Here is a 16,573-nt window from a genome sequence, read left to right as displayed (position 1 = left end):
TGCACCTGGATCTACTAGAGCTTTATATTCCTCTGGGTTCAATGTGTCAGACTATTGGATCTACACAGTCCCGTAAACCCAGTTATCCCTGTCATCCTCCTGGCTGGAGGTAGGGCCCCCCCTAATCCTGGTCATAGGATCCCCCACCAGGACGACAAGTGGTGCAAAGTGGATGTAGCATGCAGTGGTTCCCCTCACTTGTGTCTTGCCAGAAGGGATTAGAATTCCTTTTCACAGGATAGAGAATAAAGGCAGCCCTATCACTTTGTCTGGGAAACTGTCCTCTGGAGACTGGAGCAGCAACCTTCCTGGAAATCTCCCCATTTGTGATTGTTTTTCATTGTAATTATGCATCTGTGTCTACAAGGTTGAGTTAGGCTTTCCATCCCACCTCTTCATGTCCTTGCTGTGGTCCTGCAGGTGTAACTGCAGGGTACCCTGTGGTGTGTATCTCCTATATTCTCCCCTCCAAACAGAAAGGCACCTACTGGCTGAGATGCGGGTCCATACAGGTGGAGAGTGGATGATGGACATTATAGAGGTAGATGATGGAGGAGTGGGTGCTGGAGATGATGGAAGCAGAGGTACTGTTTTCGTAGTTCTGCAGATGGCGAAATCACTTCATCCATCATTGGTGTGTTGTGTTTACAACCCATTGTTGCCACTGAATTGGCATATGATGATGGTGTGCTCTGTATCAATTTCTGCCACATACGTCATAGGCATAGAACTTCATTGGGATGCGTGGGTGACCGTGGATTGTCCTGGTAATAATAAATCATCTCTTTCACAGCTAATGCCCTGAAGTACCGGCTACCTTTCTCTATTGCAGCTCACTTGTATGGATGACAGCTCTATCACAGCCAAAACCAGGACAGCTACAAATTACATATTTATTCTAAGAGTATTGAGTGCTCTGACTTTAATGTTTAACCTCAGGAATAATGCTAATGGTTATTGCTGTGGTAAATATGGTATTCTAGTAGTAAAGGTCTATTTCAAGAGGGAATCTTGGTAAAGAATATACTGCTTTGACACTTGCTTTCTTGTCTTGTATACTAAATAAATACCTAACTCTGTCACTTTCACAGTTATCTTTTGGTTACTGAAAAACATTTATTTGAAAGGAAAAGATGGCAATAAAACATTTCCTGTAGTGACTTTGTCTGGTGGTAGATGTGGTGGATTTTTTTTGTGGGCGAGTTGTTTGTTTTTGGTTTGTTTTTTTTTTTTTTTTTTTAAGTAAGTATTTTTAAGCTTTTGTGATTATAAACCATTTCACTGTCACTGACAGCTGACTAGTCATATTGCTTATAGAGAAATATTTTCTTTACAGGATATTCATTTGTGAGCAACATACGGGTTAATTGAGAGAATGCCGTAGTTGTGAATTTTATCTAAACTTATTTGTTGTAGGGGATGAGATATGGAAAACAGGTTTCTTTATTTTTAAGAAACTATTGCTTTAGTATTTTTTAGCTTTTCTGGACTTGAAAGCTATAAACAGCCCACCACTATTACTGCAGATATTTTTGTGCCTGACATTACATTCCATTGATGAGTATTCAGAAGGGTTTCCAAAAGCATACAAAGGAAGCCTAATTACCTTTGCTCTTTTAAGTCATGTATGCAGATGCTTTTCCCAACAAATTAAAGAAAGTCTGTAGAGCTTTACGCTTTAGTCCTCAATTACTGCTGTATATACTTCCAGTGAGTGGTAGAATAGGCAACCGTACACTGAATTTAAAGTTGTGTATGATATTATTATCCAGGTTAATAATACCTGTAAAAAAGTGGAATGCTGGCATAGCCTTAATCATAGTCTGTAAATGAAGAGTCTTGTAAAATTTGATAGTAGGTATAAAAAGATACTGAAACAAGACATTTAGAAATGGCATTTCTTTACGTGTTGGCTCAGTAAGTTGAGTTGGTTAATTACAATTATTAATATGATGAAGAGTTATTTTAGAACTTGGTAGCCATAAGAACGTTAAGAAACACTAATATTATTCCACAAATCAGTTTGTAGCTGAAGAGGCATCTCACACATGCAGATTAAAAGATTTGTGAATATGTATATGTTATTTTAAACTGAATATTAGAAAAGGAAAATCTTCTTTGCAGTTATAGCACAGATGGTCTTTGTTAGGAGGTTTAAAACTACTGAGAAAGGGTAAGTTGATTTCTAACAGCTTATGATGAAAGGGAATGGTTTTATGGAGATATATTGGGATGAGTCTGGATATTGAAAAAGAATCTAGGGATTGAACTTTATGGACTTGCTTAATGAAGAATTAGATAAAACACAACTGGAAGAAAGAATTGGGTTTTGTCCCTAATTGGTTTTCACTACGTGTACAATTATCCTGATTTATGAGCCACCTTTGCTGTGAAAGAAGTTCTAATTTTGTTTTGTGGAACATACTTGCCAGTATTGGTTATGCATGCTCAAACTTGCAGTCCCTTCCATTCCTGAACCACTGTGTGTATCTACCAGTAGAGTGCTTTCTTCTGCTTTATCTGCTGACTGATGGAATTTGTTGTAGCTCTTCCCCCTCTTTGCTTTCCCTGCCACCCCAGCCCATACAGTTACTGATTGTGAAAGACCTGCTTGCTACACCTATCCATACCTATATAAACTCTATACATATGTGTATGTATATAGTATATGCGATGTTATACTGTATATAATATATACCCTATAAAATACTATGAGCGTATATATTTTAATTTCAATTCTGAAAGAATGCATTTGCTGTGCATACAAGGGTAGACTGCACATGGTCATCCCTAAGGAGCTTTAGGAGCTGTGTTCTCTGAATACAGGTTGTTTACAGAGCAAGGTTGAAAGTGAGTAATAGAATGTATATTCATACTTATCAAAGCTAAAATGTTGCTTAGGTAATGATATATCACCTAGCTTATTAATTGCTTTAAAGTATTTGATTAATGAGAGTGAACTCTACTTAAGCCTCAAGTCTCTGTAAACCTCTGTGAAGTAAGCACACAAGTGTTTTCCTAATTTCATAGATTGGCAAAGTGAGTGAGGGGGAATGTGCTCAGCATGACAGCTGGAAAATCTGCATCTGCTCAGGGAGCTGGAGCTGTTCTATGTCTTGTGATCATCACTTAATTCACACTCTGTTACGAAAGGGTGTGAAACAATTCACTTAATGCAATTGCTTGCTTACAAAATAGGAGGAGCAAAAAAAGTAAGAAAATGATTATGTATCAGAAACTAAGAGCATTTTCTCTACTGTTACTGTGCATATCTAGTGAGTTTCCTGTATTTCTTGAGTCAGGCTCTCTAGAAATGTTTTCTGTTCATTGTTTTCTTTTTTTACAACTTTTTGTGGTAATTCACTTAATTTTAATATCCGTAAGTTAATTCTAGTAACTTTAAGCTTTACTCATATTCCTCACAGTAAGTCAAAGCTTATTGTTGAAATCTACCTTCCTCAGCACTGACTTTATTGCTTAATGCATGTGGAAGTAACCATGCAGATGGTTTCTAACATCCTAAATGCAGGTGACATGGAATTTCTGAATTATACATCCAAGTTTGATACTATGTGACTTTTTAAGTTTTTATGACCTGGTTTCACTCAAGAGAATGTTGTTTCATCCACTCAGAAGTAGTATTTATCTTATTGAAAGTGTTTCAATGTTTCAGCTTTTGAATATCCTTTATTTCTGAAGAAAAACTATTTCCTGTTATTTCTGAGCGTCTGTATTTTTCTTCTTATAATTTGTAATAGTATTATGAGATCATTTAGATTGGAAAAGACCCTGAAGATCATCAAGCCCAACTGTTAACCTAGCACTTAAGGTTAAGACACACCACTAAACCATGTCCCTAAGTGCCACATGTACACCTCTTTTAAATACCTCCAGGGGAGGTGACTCAACCACTTCCCTTGGCAGCCTGTTCCAATGCTTGACCACCCTTTCAGGGAAAAAAGGTAATTCCTAATGTCCAATCTAAACCTTCCCTTGTGCAGCTTGAGGCCATTTCCTTTCTTCTTATCATTTATTACTTGGGAAAAGGGACAGACCCCCACCTTGCTACAACTTCCTTTTAGGTGTGATGTCATTCATATCTGCTTGTATCAATTCCTATCTGAATGTTAAACATCATAAGTCTCTGAAGTTGTTTCCATATCTTATTGTTAATCTTACTGGGTGGAGTAACCCTTACAATGTAAATCTTACGATGTAAAGAGGCAATCATCCAAAGGAGCTGAACACATGCAAACTTTCACAGATAATAAAAGGGGAATAAAATAACTAAGATATCCTTTCCGGTTTCTGAACTTGATTTGTTTAAGTCTGGATGTCAGACATTGACATTAAGGCTTAATGCAGAATTACTATGTAATATAATAAGGTCACCATTTTGGTAGTTTTTGTTATTGAACCTTTCTTGGTTTTATATCTTGGATGTCTGTCAGAATGGCAAGGGGAACAATTTAGAATTCAAAACTTTGACTTTTAGAAGACTTTATTATTAAAAATACTTTCAAATGAGTCATTGCAAAGCTGTAGCAATGAATTTTTTCATGTTTCAATAGAATATGACCAAGACTAAACTGCAGCAGGTAGTATTTTAAGTGACTGTACTGCTGAGGCAACAAAAGCTGCATAAAAAAGACGGGCTGTGCATTGAAGGGGATTCACTCGTCATGTCAGAGCTGATGGTTTTTCTGTGGCATAACAGCATGTGTCAAGATAATGGAAATTTAAATGAGTGAACAGTGGAGATAAAATGAGCAAGTACAGCCATGGATGGAAAGGGAAATGATCCTTATATTTTATGTTTGTGCTTTTGTAAAACATGTGGAGATGTATCCTACTGCATCAAAAATAATTTGCTAAAACATTGGGGTTGGGGGACCTGTTAGCATGCAACTGCTCAAGCATAGTTAAGAAGAAAACCATTCCTTGCTCCAAGTGTTCCTCTTCCCTCCAATTCCACTGATTTTTAAGTAGTGATAAATAGCAGTAATTATTTTGTTTAGCTAAAATCTGAGCAACAAAAGTACTTCTCTTGCTTTTTATTTGTGTCTGCTACTTAGTCAAATCTCTGTGTAAAGTAGTAAAGCTGTCAGGACAAAGTGGGCATCAGAAGGTGAGTGGCAAGTACAGATCTCTTGCTTATCGAAATGACAGTTCACATTTAAGTTGTGTAGTTGGAAGTGACTCTTTGTCATCTGTAATTGCTTTTGCCCGAATGAGAAGTTCCCAGGTTCCAGAGGGCAAATTTTTGCAACAGAAGAGCCTTGGATGTGATTAATTTGCAACATCATGTGTTGGCAGTACATTGTACAAGAAGCCGAAAGATAAAATGATAGGAAGCCAACCTGTTCTCCCAGCTGAGTTAGTCATGACATGCAAGGATTAGGGGAATTTAGACTGAGTTGAGTAATTAGGGTAACTTCACTTCCCCAAATGTCATTCTAGTGCAACTGCTACATCTTTTCTTTTGAGAAAGCTTTAAAAAGAAATTTACTTTGCCTGCGCTGATGGACCTGCAAAGTAGAGTTAAAAATAACAGCTATGTAATTTAAGAACATGTACTCTTTAAATGGTTTTCTGAACTGGATCTGTTTAACCTTCTGAAATATTTGATTTCCCAAGTTACAGTAATACAGTTTCATAAACCAGTGTCCTTTTCAAATGACTGTAACACCAGTGACTGTGTAAAATCACTTTTAATAATAGGGGAGAAACATGAGCAAGAAGCTTGCATTGAAAAAATCCACTCATTTTTATTAGCTTTTTGTCATCCTTCTTTCCTCAATTAAAATTAATAGCATAAGATGATTTTTCCTGTGTTTAGTCACCTTGTCATACAGTGCATAGACATATATGCTATTTTGAGCACAAGACTGGACCAGCTGGTGTCAGTAAATAACTTTGTCTCATGTGTTCACTGTAAATTGGAAAAAGTTTTAATAAAATAGATGTCTGGTAAAGGGTTGCAGGTAAATGTTATTTGTATTAACTACAACTAGCTTTGAAAAAGGGGTGAGTTGTCTGATTAATTTTTCATCTGTGAATGCTTATGTATTAAAATTAAGGTCAGGACATTTTCCTACAAAGATTCTTGATGAAACTCTAGTCAGAAGAGATAAATGATATCTGAAGTGTAACTTTTAACTCATAACTGAGGGAAGAGGTGTTGTCCAGAAGATCTGGTGACCAAGATGTGTGTATGGCGTGAAAAAATAGTTTGATGTACTTGCTCAATTTATGAGAGTAGGGTTTTTAAAATACCTGTGTCTTCCATATCTCATGATTTGGATCACATTTGGCTGTGAAGTGGGAATTTAACCCAGGGCTTTGTATGCTGTACGAAAACAATTAAAATTTTCCAATTTTTTCTTTTCTTATGGTTCACAGAAGTTTTTTTCCTATGTCAGTGTTTTGATTTATGTCACTTACCTTAAATGCCGATTTTTGATATGTATCTTGGCCATCACATAAGTACAGTTTTCAAAATTGTTGTTTGGGTTTTATGTGGTTGTTTCATGGGGTTTTTTTTGTTTTGTTTTTGTGAGGTGGTTTGTTTTGTTGTTGTTGTTTTTTTTTTTTTTTTTTTTTTACCTAGACATAACATGCTGTGTAACTTTCTTTTTTTTTAAGCCAGTTATGATGCCAGTGGTTTTTACTGTTTTTATTGTTTCTTTCAGGAAAAAGCAGATAATTTTATTTCTGCTTCAATTTCAAGATGTGCTTTTCATGTTGTGGCATATAGTTTTCCTAAGACATAAAACATCAAGTTTAAGTTGACCATTAATTCCAATTAGCTAATAAAAATGTTGAATTTTTCTTACAGGAGATGATCAGATTGAGAGAAAAGGCCAAGTTTTAATCCTTTTAGTGGAACAAGCTCTCAGTTTCCAGGATTACAAAGCAGCTAGTATGCATTGCCAGGAGCTCATGGCCACAGGTGAAGTGAATAAATGGGGGTTGCATGGGATGATGGTGGTGGTAATCAGAGTTCTGACTCTTTGCTTACTGTGAAGTATTGCACTTCAGATTGGTCCATTTCATTCAAAAATTAGTTATGCTTTGTTTGTGGAAGTCAACTGGCATCTCCGTGGAATGGATGCTGTATACAGCAAATACTGTATGTGAGAAGATGGTTACATGTCTAATAGTTCAGTAACTTTAGGAAGCTTTTCTATATTCCTCTGGGAACCACAATTTTTATTCTTTCTACACTGTACCCATCTCAAGCAGATAAAAATATGTGACTGCAGCTAGCAGGAATGTACAACTTTTTAGATGTCTACCATTCTTTCAGAACTCTTAAAATACTTGTGCTATTTATGTAATTTGTATTTGTCTGGGGATGAGTGGAGATAAATGAAATATATGTGTCAAGGTACTAAAGAAGATGGGATTTGTTTCTTTGGCTCTTTTTTCTGCCTTGAGATTGAAGGGGGAAATTTGCGATGAATTGAGATTCTTTTAATATAGCAAGTGATACATTGTACTTTTTTTTTTTTTTTTTTTTTTTTTTTTTTTTAAATTTACAGCCACTCCAGTAAGGTGTTCAATATCATGCTGTTTTTCTTACTGCGGTGTGTAGGCTTACAGATGCCTGTTGTACTGATATCTACAATATGATAATAATTAATCTTCTATGTATTTGGTCAGTCTAACATTGAGTTACATCTCTGATTTATGGAGCCTTTATGGTTCTTTCCTTAGGGGATGTAAAGTGTCAGGACGAATGCCACATGCCCTCCTTTATCTCATCCAGTAAGAGTTATGCAGCATCTTCCTATCACTTGTGAAGCTTACCAACCTCAGAAGTATGTTTTGTATTCCCTTGTAGGTTATTCTAAGAGCTGGGAAGTATGCAGTCAGCTTGGGCAATCAGAAGGCTACCATGATTTAGGTATGCGTCAGGAGCTCATGGCTTTTGCTCTGACACACTGTCCCCCAAGTTCCATAGAGGCGTTGTTGGGAGTGAGCAGTTCATTGCAGACCCAGGTGGGTGTTCCTGAAACTATTTTCATGCAAGGTCAGTGCTTACCAAAGTAAAGGAGACTTGTGCTCATTTTGAAGTTTGTTCCCTTAAATTCTACCCCCCTACAAGTTTATAATTGTTCTACTCTGTTTTTCTTCTTTCAGTGTTACATTTCAACAAATGAAGTCTCTTTATGAGCATTTTTATATGTTTAGTTGGCTTCTCCAGTAGAAGTGCAATTGTATTCTCTGCCTTTAGTACTTTTATTTTCTTTATTTATTGCCTCATTTAAATGTTTTATTTCCAAATGCGGTTAAATAATTTTTCCTGTGTTTTCCAAGTGTTTACACTTTCTGATGCAACTTCATTAAATGCCCATGTAAATGTCTATTAAATGTTTATTCAAACGTTTTCATGATCTCTACCCAATATACAATGAAATTCTTTTCCCACTCATTTCAGCCATGTAATGGTTTCAACAACTACAATAGGCTTTATGTTTGAGCCATATTAACTCTGCAATGACTGATGACTTAATAGAATCACATCTCAGGTGTTCAGCTGATCATAGTATGTATGTAAGAATGCATAATTGTGGCATTTAAATACAACTTATGCCAAGTGACATAGCAAACCTTCTGAAAAGTTTTATTTGAAACTGCAGTGCGGTAATTTAGGTTGTCAAAACGTTCAATTTCTGTTCAGCGTAATTACAGCTTGGCCTACATACTATTACTTGTTTAAGATTTCATAATTGTATTAGTAGTCTAAGAATTCACAATGTTCATGTTTGTATTACACAAAGATAGGTCTGTTTTAGAGGGCTTGAATTCTGTGTTTGAACAACGGGGGAGAAGGGAGCAATGAGTACAGTACTTACGTAGTCTAAGGCACCTGCAAATGCATACCCTTTTTCCTTACAAAATTGCCTTTGTAATAATGTGTATGAGAAATACAGGCAACATATGAAGGCAGTCTGTACTGCTTCAGGGACAGGGTAACATCAGAATAAAACGCTACAAAGAATTTGAAATAAAAGTCTATCTCCTGCAACCTATTTAATGTTTTATTTTTATCATGAAAGCACTCAAATTTGAGAGGTAAGTGTAATTATGAGCTTAAACACAAGTGGAATTATTGCAGAACTGATATCTGTACAATATAGAAATAAAAACTTGTTTCCCCCCTTATGTGCCTATACCTAGCATTAGAATTTGAAGTCAGACAAACTTTTGACAATGTATAAATGAAAATTAGTTATACTTTCTGTCAATTCACTGCTTCTATGTTGCTGTCTCATTCCTTCTAAAGGCTTCATGTCCTGGTAGTTGTAATGAAGTGCAGCTGTTCAGCCACTAGTTATTAACCTCTTGCATCCCACTTCTCCAACGGAAAAGATCCTCTGTCTTCTCCATTCACAAAACTTGAGGCTGAATCTTGCTCAGGTTTCTTTGTTAGTGCAGTATCATTTGTAGCAAAAGTGCAGTGATGATTAATGTAATATTTGCCCCAAGAAGCCAAACCTAAGTAATGATTTCTGTCAAAGCATGTTTACTCAGTTTCTTCTGCAATTACTTTCTCCATAAAATAAGCATAAGCTTTTCAGGTCTGTCCATTAATTGTCCTACATGTTCTGTCTCTGTATGTAGGTAGATAGATATATGCTGAAAAACCTTATCAGAAAGTCATGCTAACTATATGATATTAAACGACTGTGTCTTTTGCCCACAAAACTACAATCTTGTGTAACACTTGCTTGGCAGCTCCACAGAGGCACCTCAGAGGCACAGTTCAGATAATGGCTGTTTTTCATGTAAGTTCTTTAGTTATCATAGTATAGCAGGGTGCATATAATTTTTTTAAAAATATCTTACATTATGTGAAAAATATTGCACAAAAATCACAGAGAAGGGAAGGTGGTTTTGTCTGGGGCTACAACAGTGAGGGGATGCCAAAGATACCTATGTGTTCTTCTCCCTGTCTTCTCCCACACCCTTGTTTTTCTGTCATGGAAGCTTTTACATCAGATTTTCTTGCATTTCCTACGACATCAGTCATACTTCTTACATTTTGTTATTTGACTGGTAAGAGATTATTTTGTGTTTATAGATTCTTTATCAGGCTGTGAATTACCAGATCCTTCCTTCAGAAGGAGGTGAGAATGTATATGCCTCAGGACCGTCTTCACTGATCAGTAAGGATACAGAGGTAAGCTTTAAAGAGAGTTTTTGGAGTAATAATTATTTTGTTCTGCATTATGAAGAGCTGGATTTGATTTTTTTAGCAATATCTACCTGTTTACTAGATAAAATGCACAACATAAAAGAAATCTACTGTTTTCTGTTCTTAGATTGTTGTAAGTTCAAGGTTTTGTTTATGTCTTTATAGTTAGTCTGGTGCAATTTTTTTATTGCCTCTTCCTACGCAGTCTTAGCACCACAGGAAAAAAAACCACCACAAACCCAGAGGCAGAAGAGGAAAGTGCCAAAAAAATTAACATGATAATATACATTAATGTTGATTTGATTTTTGACCTGTCCCAATTGCGAAGCAAAACACTTGAAAATAAACCTAAGCTACAAATTTAATAAAAAAATGCCTTGAATTAAACTTACTTTTCCCTTTTGTTCTGTGTATCATGAAGTTTGTGTCGTCTTTGCCATTTTATAACTTCCATATATTGCATCTGAAACTATTTCTATGTGTAAGATCAGGAGAAATATCGAGTGTTTTGTGGGAAATAGAGGCAGGGCAGCAGGAAAATAGGCTGTTATTATTCTTTCCACTTTTCATGTTTATTGTTTTAAGTTTGTACATGTACAATTGCAAGTATATTTCTCTCTTTAAAGAAGATGTAATTACCTATTTATGAAATTCTAAGTTTAATTTTATTCTTTTCTGTTTAATTAAGGCTTTCTGTAGATAATGAACAGATCTTGGGTGGGGAGAAGGGTGGTAAAAGCCTTAAAGACATACAGGAAAGAACAGAGAGAGAAAGAAAGAAGGTGGTTCATGTTGCATAGTCTGGCGTTTTTAGAAGAGTGTCTTGAGCTGCAGTCACCTTAATGTCACTATACCCTTGGGTAATTTTTACCAATGACAGTGTAGATGAAACACACTAGTCTTTGCCTTTTAATGTACTTAACATCATGTGGCTTAAAAACCCACACCTCTCCTTCACGTTGTTGGAGTGGTAAGAGAACTTCTATGCCTCTGTTTTGTGTATGTTTTATATATGTATAGGCATACATACATTGTATACATATATGTGTATGTAAACATACATATACATGTTTGCATATATAAAAAATAAATAGGCAAGAAAGCAAAATACCGCTGAAAACAGTATTCAGGGGAAAAGAGCTAAACACCTTAACTGCTGGAGTCATTGCTATGAAGAACAGGTCTGTTTCGCTGGCAGGAGTGCTTAATATTTTCTGGAAATTGGTAAATGAATCTTTCTGAGGGGAAGATTATTAAGTAGATGTTAAAATTGTTCAACTTTCTGATGTGGATGCATGTGTTTACAGAGTTTTAATGTATATAACAAACTGTCATGCATCACCTTTCATATGCTGTAGTGCTATTTACTGTGTTGTGACAGAACAATTAGACTTGCATAAAAATGATTCAGAAACTTATTCAGAGGTTTATCAGAGTTGAGTAAACTCAATAATTAAATTTATTATCCATTCAGTTTGGATATCTGAAGCAATTTTCATTATGATAAAGAATTCACATTCGGAAATTTGTTCGATATTTTTTTTTCCCCGCCCTTAGTTGTGGTTGGTTGACTGTTTAGAATTGGAATTAGGTAAGCAGTTGACCTGACAAGTTTGTATGTTGCTGCATTGAGTTTTTTATTTCTTTCTGTGTTAATACAGCTTCTTGGCATGTCGTATTTCAGACTGTTAGACTATGAAATGAGTTCTGTATATTTGCTAATTCTGTCTTTTTGTTCTCTCCCAGTTAACTTAATAGGGATTTATAGCTTCTTTCATTTCTTGCAATGACACAGGGGGAAAGGGCCCAGAATTTAGTCAGTGTATAACCCTTCCTTTGTTACAGACATCTGAAATGTTAGAAAAGCAATATATTTAATAACTCAGTTTCTCTGACTTAGCCGAATCCCATGTCTGCAATCCCCATAGTTCCACTTCAGCTAATTCCTCGTGCTTCACTTTCATTGTCTTGTACAGAATTTCAATTCCTTCAAAGAAAAAACTGTAAGACTTTTTCCCTTTCTTTTTCTCCTTTCTTTTTCACTTATGTCCTGATTAACTTAGAGCATCATTTTTTCGAGGATTTGACAAATGTTTTTCTTTCGTAGTTGTTGATACCTTTTCAAATTAGTGCTCTAAGTGTAATTTTTCTTATCTTGACTTGACTAAGCGTCTTCTATCATACATGTGTTTGGGCATCCCTTTCTCTGTTGCATTAAAAATACCTATCTGTAAGTATATCAGTTTTCCCTTCCAAAGCTTTAGTGACTTTTTTTCTACTCTTCTTACCTTCATCTAGTATTGACTCATTAGTTGCTGCTACCTTTTTTTTTCATTATAGTAACTTACATCACCAGCTCACCATACTTGTCAATCATTCTTCTCTTGAACTCCTCTCTAGAAATGTCTAAACTAATTTCATTTTTTTTGTTTTAAGTTTTTCCTCTAAAAACTTTTTTCCCATTAAACTTCCAGAAATCTTGATAGCAGCTGGCTTTATAACTCCACAGATTGCATAGAAATGTGTCATTTAATACTGCTGTCATATTGCCTTCAGTATAATTTTTCTCCAAGTTTTTGGTGGTTCTACTTCGAAGGAAATTCCTGATTGCTATGATAAAGATGCACTTAATTATTCTGTAGGAGCTAACCTATTTGCACAAGAATGTACTTCATTAGCTTAGTGTCAGCTTGTCACCGTTGATTGAACTTGTGGGATCCATTGGAGGAATTATCTTTTGGAAGCTACAATGATTCTCACATAGCAGACTATTTTTAAGCAAAATGCTAAGTTTCCCCAGTCTGCACCCTTTTTTCTTTTTGTTGTATGTGACAAATGCATTGACAACTAATCTACGCTTCTCAAACAAAATATCTCAGTAAGAAAATAAAGGTCTTGATAATGAAAAGCATTTCAGCATATTATAGCTAACATCTGATTAAAATCTAATGCTTAATCATGAAATGCTGTGTTGTGTCTAAACAGTGGAAACAATAACCTTCGATTGCCTTGTGATCTCTGACTTTGTTAAATGTGCAGAATAGTTAAAACATGCATTACATCTAAGAAAAATATTTATCTTTTACATATCTGAATGTGAAAACTTAATTACTGTAACATGGCACATCAGCAGAAGAGAAATCTAGGGTCTCACATTCCCTTGAAAACAAACTCTTTTGATAGGAGAGCAGACATAATTTCTAGAGGAGAGTATCTTAAAGTTATAGGAATGATTTTCTTAAATGTTGCTTAAAGAAAAGAAAATTCCCAATTAACAGAGTATTAGCATCTTCTTTGCTTTTGCATTTTTTCCCAAGCACTAGGTCTGGGGAAAGACAGGATCTTTTAAACATTTGTATACATTAAATTGGTATGTCATGCATTTTTATCATTGCTGGTTAGAAATGCTTAGGGAATGTTGTGTTTGCGGCACGCACTGGGAACTCTTCAACCTGGAGTCTTTGGAGCCTCAGGGCAAAAATAATGCTCCAGCTGCTGTTTGAAATAGTTATGCTTTGGGTTTGTTTGGTGGGTTTTGTTTTGTTTTGTTTTTTAATTTTATTTATTTTGAGATTAACTGGAACTGTGTTTTGTGGTTTAGTAAATGTACTGGTTTTAATTCTGTAATAAGTAACTTAAAATTCTTCTCGTGGGAAGAGGTAGCTGTAATTCCTGAAGAAATAGTGTTCATTAACAGTGTCACAGAACTCTTGTGCAGAGGAGAAAAATCTAAACGTGGAACTCTATACACGCACTATTTAAGCTCCTGTTGTAGTCAGTGGAGGTCCAGTATATGATGCATAGAGAATAATGCAGCTAATCAGCCATTAGGTGCTTGTTGCAGTTACTTAATCATAGATATCAGCAATTTGAGATAGCCCAAGTTATCCTCCTCCTTTAGCTACTGATCCAAAAACTCTACGTCCTCTGTCAGATCTACAAGTGTGTTAAGCAGGTATCTTTATTACTGCCATATATCTCAGTCATCAAAGCCTACGTTTAAGCAGCTGAATCAAATGCATTGTGTATGCTTAAGGCTGGGTTACTTTTTTGGTTCTAGTGACGTTAAAGTCTTAATAAGAGCTTAGACATCCAGTGTCACCTGAATTTTAGTGTTGTCATCTTGAGCTGAATCTTTTCGATAGTCTCTCATCTAGGGTCTGGTTTATCTTTGCAGGAGTGGAGTTTTCAATTAGACCGGTTCATCAGCTGTAACATACCTTACAAAAAGAAAAAACCACACACACCCCCAAAAACCCCCAAACCAAACCCCTCCCAGGCATAAAACATAAATGTAGGTTAAACATTAATATGTATGTAAAAGAAACTATTTCAAAATCCTATTTTCCAATGGAAGTATCAAAAAGGGAAAAAGAAAAAGGAAAACTAATACTTGATGTTCTGTCTTATGAACAGAATCTGTTCTACTTCGCTTTGTTTCCTTTATAGTCTTACGCGTTAAGAGACATTATGCAGTAAGGTGTATACAGTGTGTGGTTTATGCATGCTTTAATCTTTGCACCTTCAGTAATTGTTGTTTTGTAATTGTAAAAGAAAAAAAAATAATCCATATTACAGGTGTTCTGATTTGTTACTCTGTCTTCCATGTTTATTTAAAATGTAGGTGGCTTTGTTATTTGTCGTTGCATTGGACTGGTTGGAATTATATATATGTGTATGTATGAGAATACGTATAGATATAAAAATAATTTACCTGTTATTTTAGAGTATCTTGATAATTCAGAATTTGTTGACTGACTTTTTTTTACACCGATTTAGATTCATTCAAAATTTTAAGCTGCTATTATTATTTTGTTTTTAACCTGATGTACTTAGTTTTATAAAAGATACCAGGAAGAAATGATAATTTCCTCGAAACAGCTCTCGAGACATCCAAACTAACTTCCTCCTGACAATACAATTAAAGGATGCAAGTTGTCTTAAGATAGGATCTCAAACAATCTTTAGGAAATAATTTATTTTATGAGAGATTGATTCAGGATAGCAAAAAGTTATAGCCTTTAAATGTTGCTGTTCCAGGTACACAGAGGAATGGCTTTTTAGAAAAAAGAATTCTTATTTGTGCAGAGAAGACTGTAATTACTTGTTAAAGTTGAAATTGTTTTTAGAGAAGATCAGTAGAGTTTATCTGATAGCAGCAGAGCTATAGAAACATACACACTAGCATACAAATTAGCCCATTAGTTTTCACACTACTGAAGGAGGTTTATTTTAAGAAAATTTATTTTTATAGAATCGTTTGGGTTGGAAGGGACCTTAAAGTTCATCTGTTTCCACCGCCCCTGCCATGGGCAGGGACACCTTCCACTAGACCAGGTTGTTCAAAGACCCATCCAGCCTGGCCTTGAATGCTTCAAGTTTTGCTCGAATGCAGTTGAGAACTTGAGCGGGACTTTTTTTTTTCCCTGGTTCTGTTTGGTTTAGTTTTGGTTTATTTTTTTCCCCATGAAAAATTTTCAGTGTCCTGCAGCATCTACTTGAAAAGGGAGGCAGAGAGAAAACTTAGTATTCTGTATACAACATTTAAAATAAATGACAAAAATCTTTTGTACCAAGTAACAAGAGTGGTTTACTTAACATACAAACAGGAAATTCTCTCCCCCACCCCAAGCCACCAGACCTATGATTTTCAGTTGCTTTTAACTTTTCAGAGGAGTAAAAATACTGGCATGTTGTAATTGGCATTAATTTTCTTTATTTGGTCAAGTAAAAGCTGAAATTTCCAGTTTAGCCAGTCAGTTCATTAGTGGTACATTCGTGAAATGCAGAATGTAGTTTCAGAAAGGACTGAAAAAATGCTGAAGCCTTAATGGAAAGAAGGATTTAAGATGAACCTGCTACTTCAGTGGTCAGCTTGAGGCTGTGATTTACTGCATACTACAGTAAAAGGTACTAAATATAAGTTTGTCTGCAGTGAAGCTTACTGAAGCTAACGTGTTTTGTCGCTGAGCTTATGGTAGGGGACGTAATTCACTGAAGTGTAAAGACATCTTTTTGGGCTGGAGGCTGGAATTTTGTCATGAATTAGTATGTTGTAAACTAATACCTCATATTTAGTTATACATGTAGAAGTTTTCTATTTGAATACACTTCAGCGTGTGGGGAGATGAATAATAGGGTTGTTGGTGAGAACCATTGGATATAAAGCTCTTGAACTTTGCTGTATGGAGGAAAATACTTATTTTTTTCTACTGCTGAAGACAGTGTGTTTACATTAGCATACTAATTATATATTCATGTGTAATGTGCAAGCCTTGTAAAGCATGCAATTAATGCTAAACCTTTCAGGACAGAAATAACACAGATCAACCAACATGAGTGTTCTGGGTATTATTTAAATGCTTTACA

The 16,573-nt window shown here is 35.5% G+C and overlaps 1 protein-coding gene across 1 annotated transcript in view; it reads left to right on the top strand.

Moving 5' to 3' along the window:
• Positions 1 to 16,573, top strand: part of NBAS (NBAS subunit of NRZ tethering complex) — a 186,875-nt gene that overhangs the window by 73,519 nt on the left and 96,783 nt on the right. The window contains exons 33-35 of the mRNA XM_080390504.1: positions 6,839 to 6,952; positions 7,847 to 8,004; positions 10,091 to 10,189. Coding sequence (XP_080246630.1) covers positions 6,839 to 6,952; positions 7,847 to 8,004; positions 10,091 to 10,189 — 371 coding nt within the window. The remainder of the gene's footprint in view (positions 1 to 6,838; positions 6,953 to 7,846; positions 8,005 to 10,090; positions 10,190 to 16,573) is intronic.

Source organism: Falco punctatus (assembly GCF_963210335.1).
Source record: "Falco punctatus genome assembly, chromosome: 5".
Classification (NCBI taxonomy): domain Eukaryota; kingdom Metazoa; phylum Chordata; class Aves; order Falconiformes; family Falconidae; genus Falco; species Falco punctatus.
The sequence above is the reverse complement of the archived record's forward strand: the minus strand, read 5'-3'. Positions and strand labels throughout refer to the sequence as shown.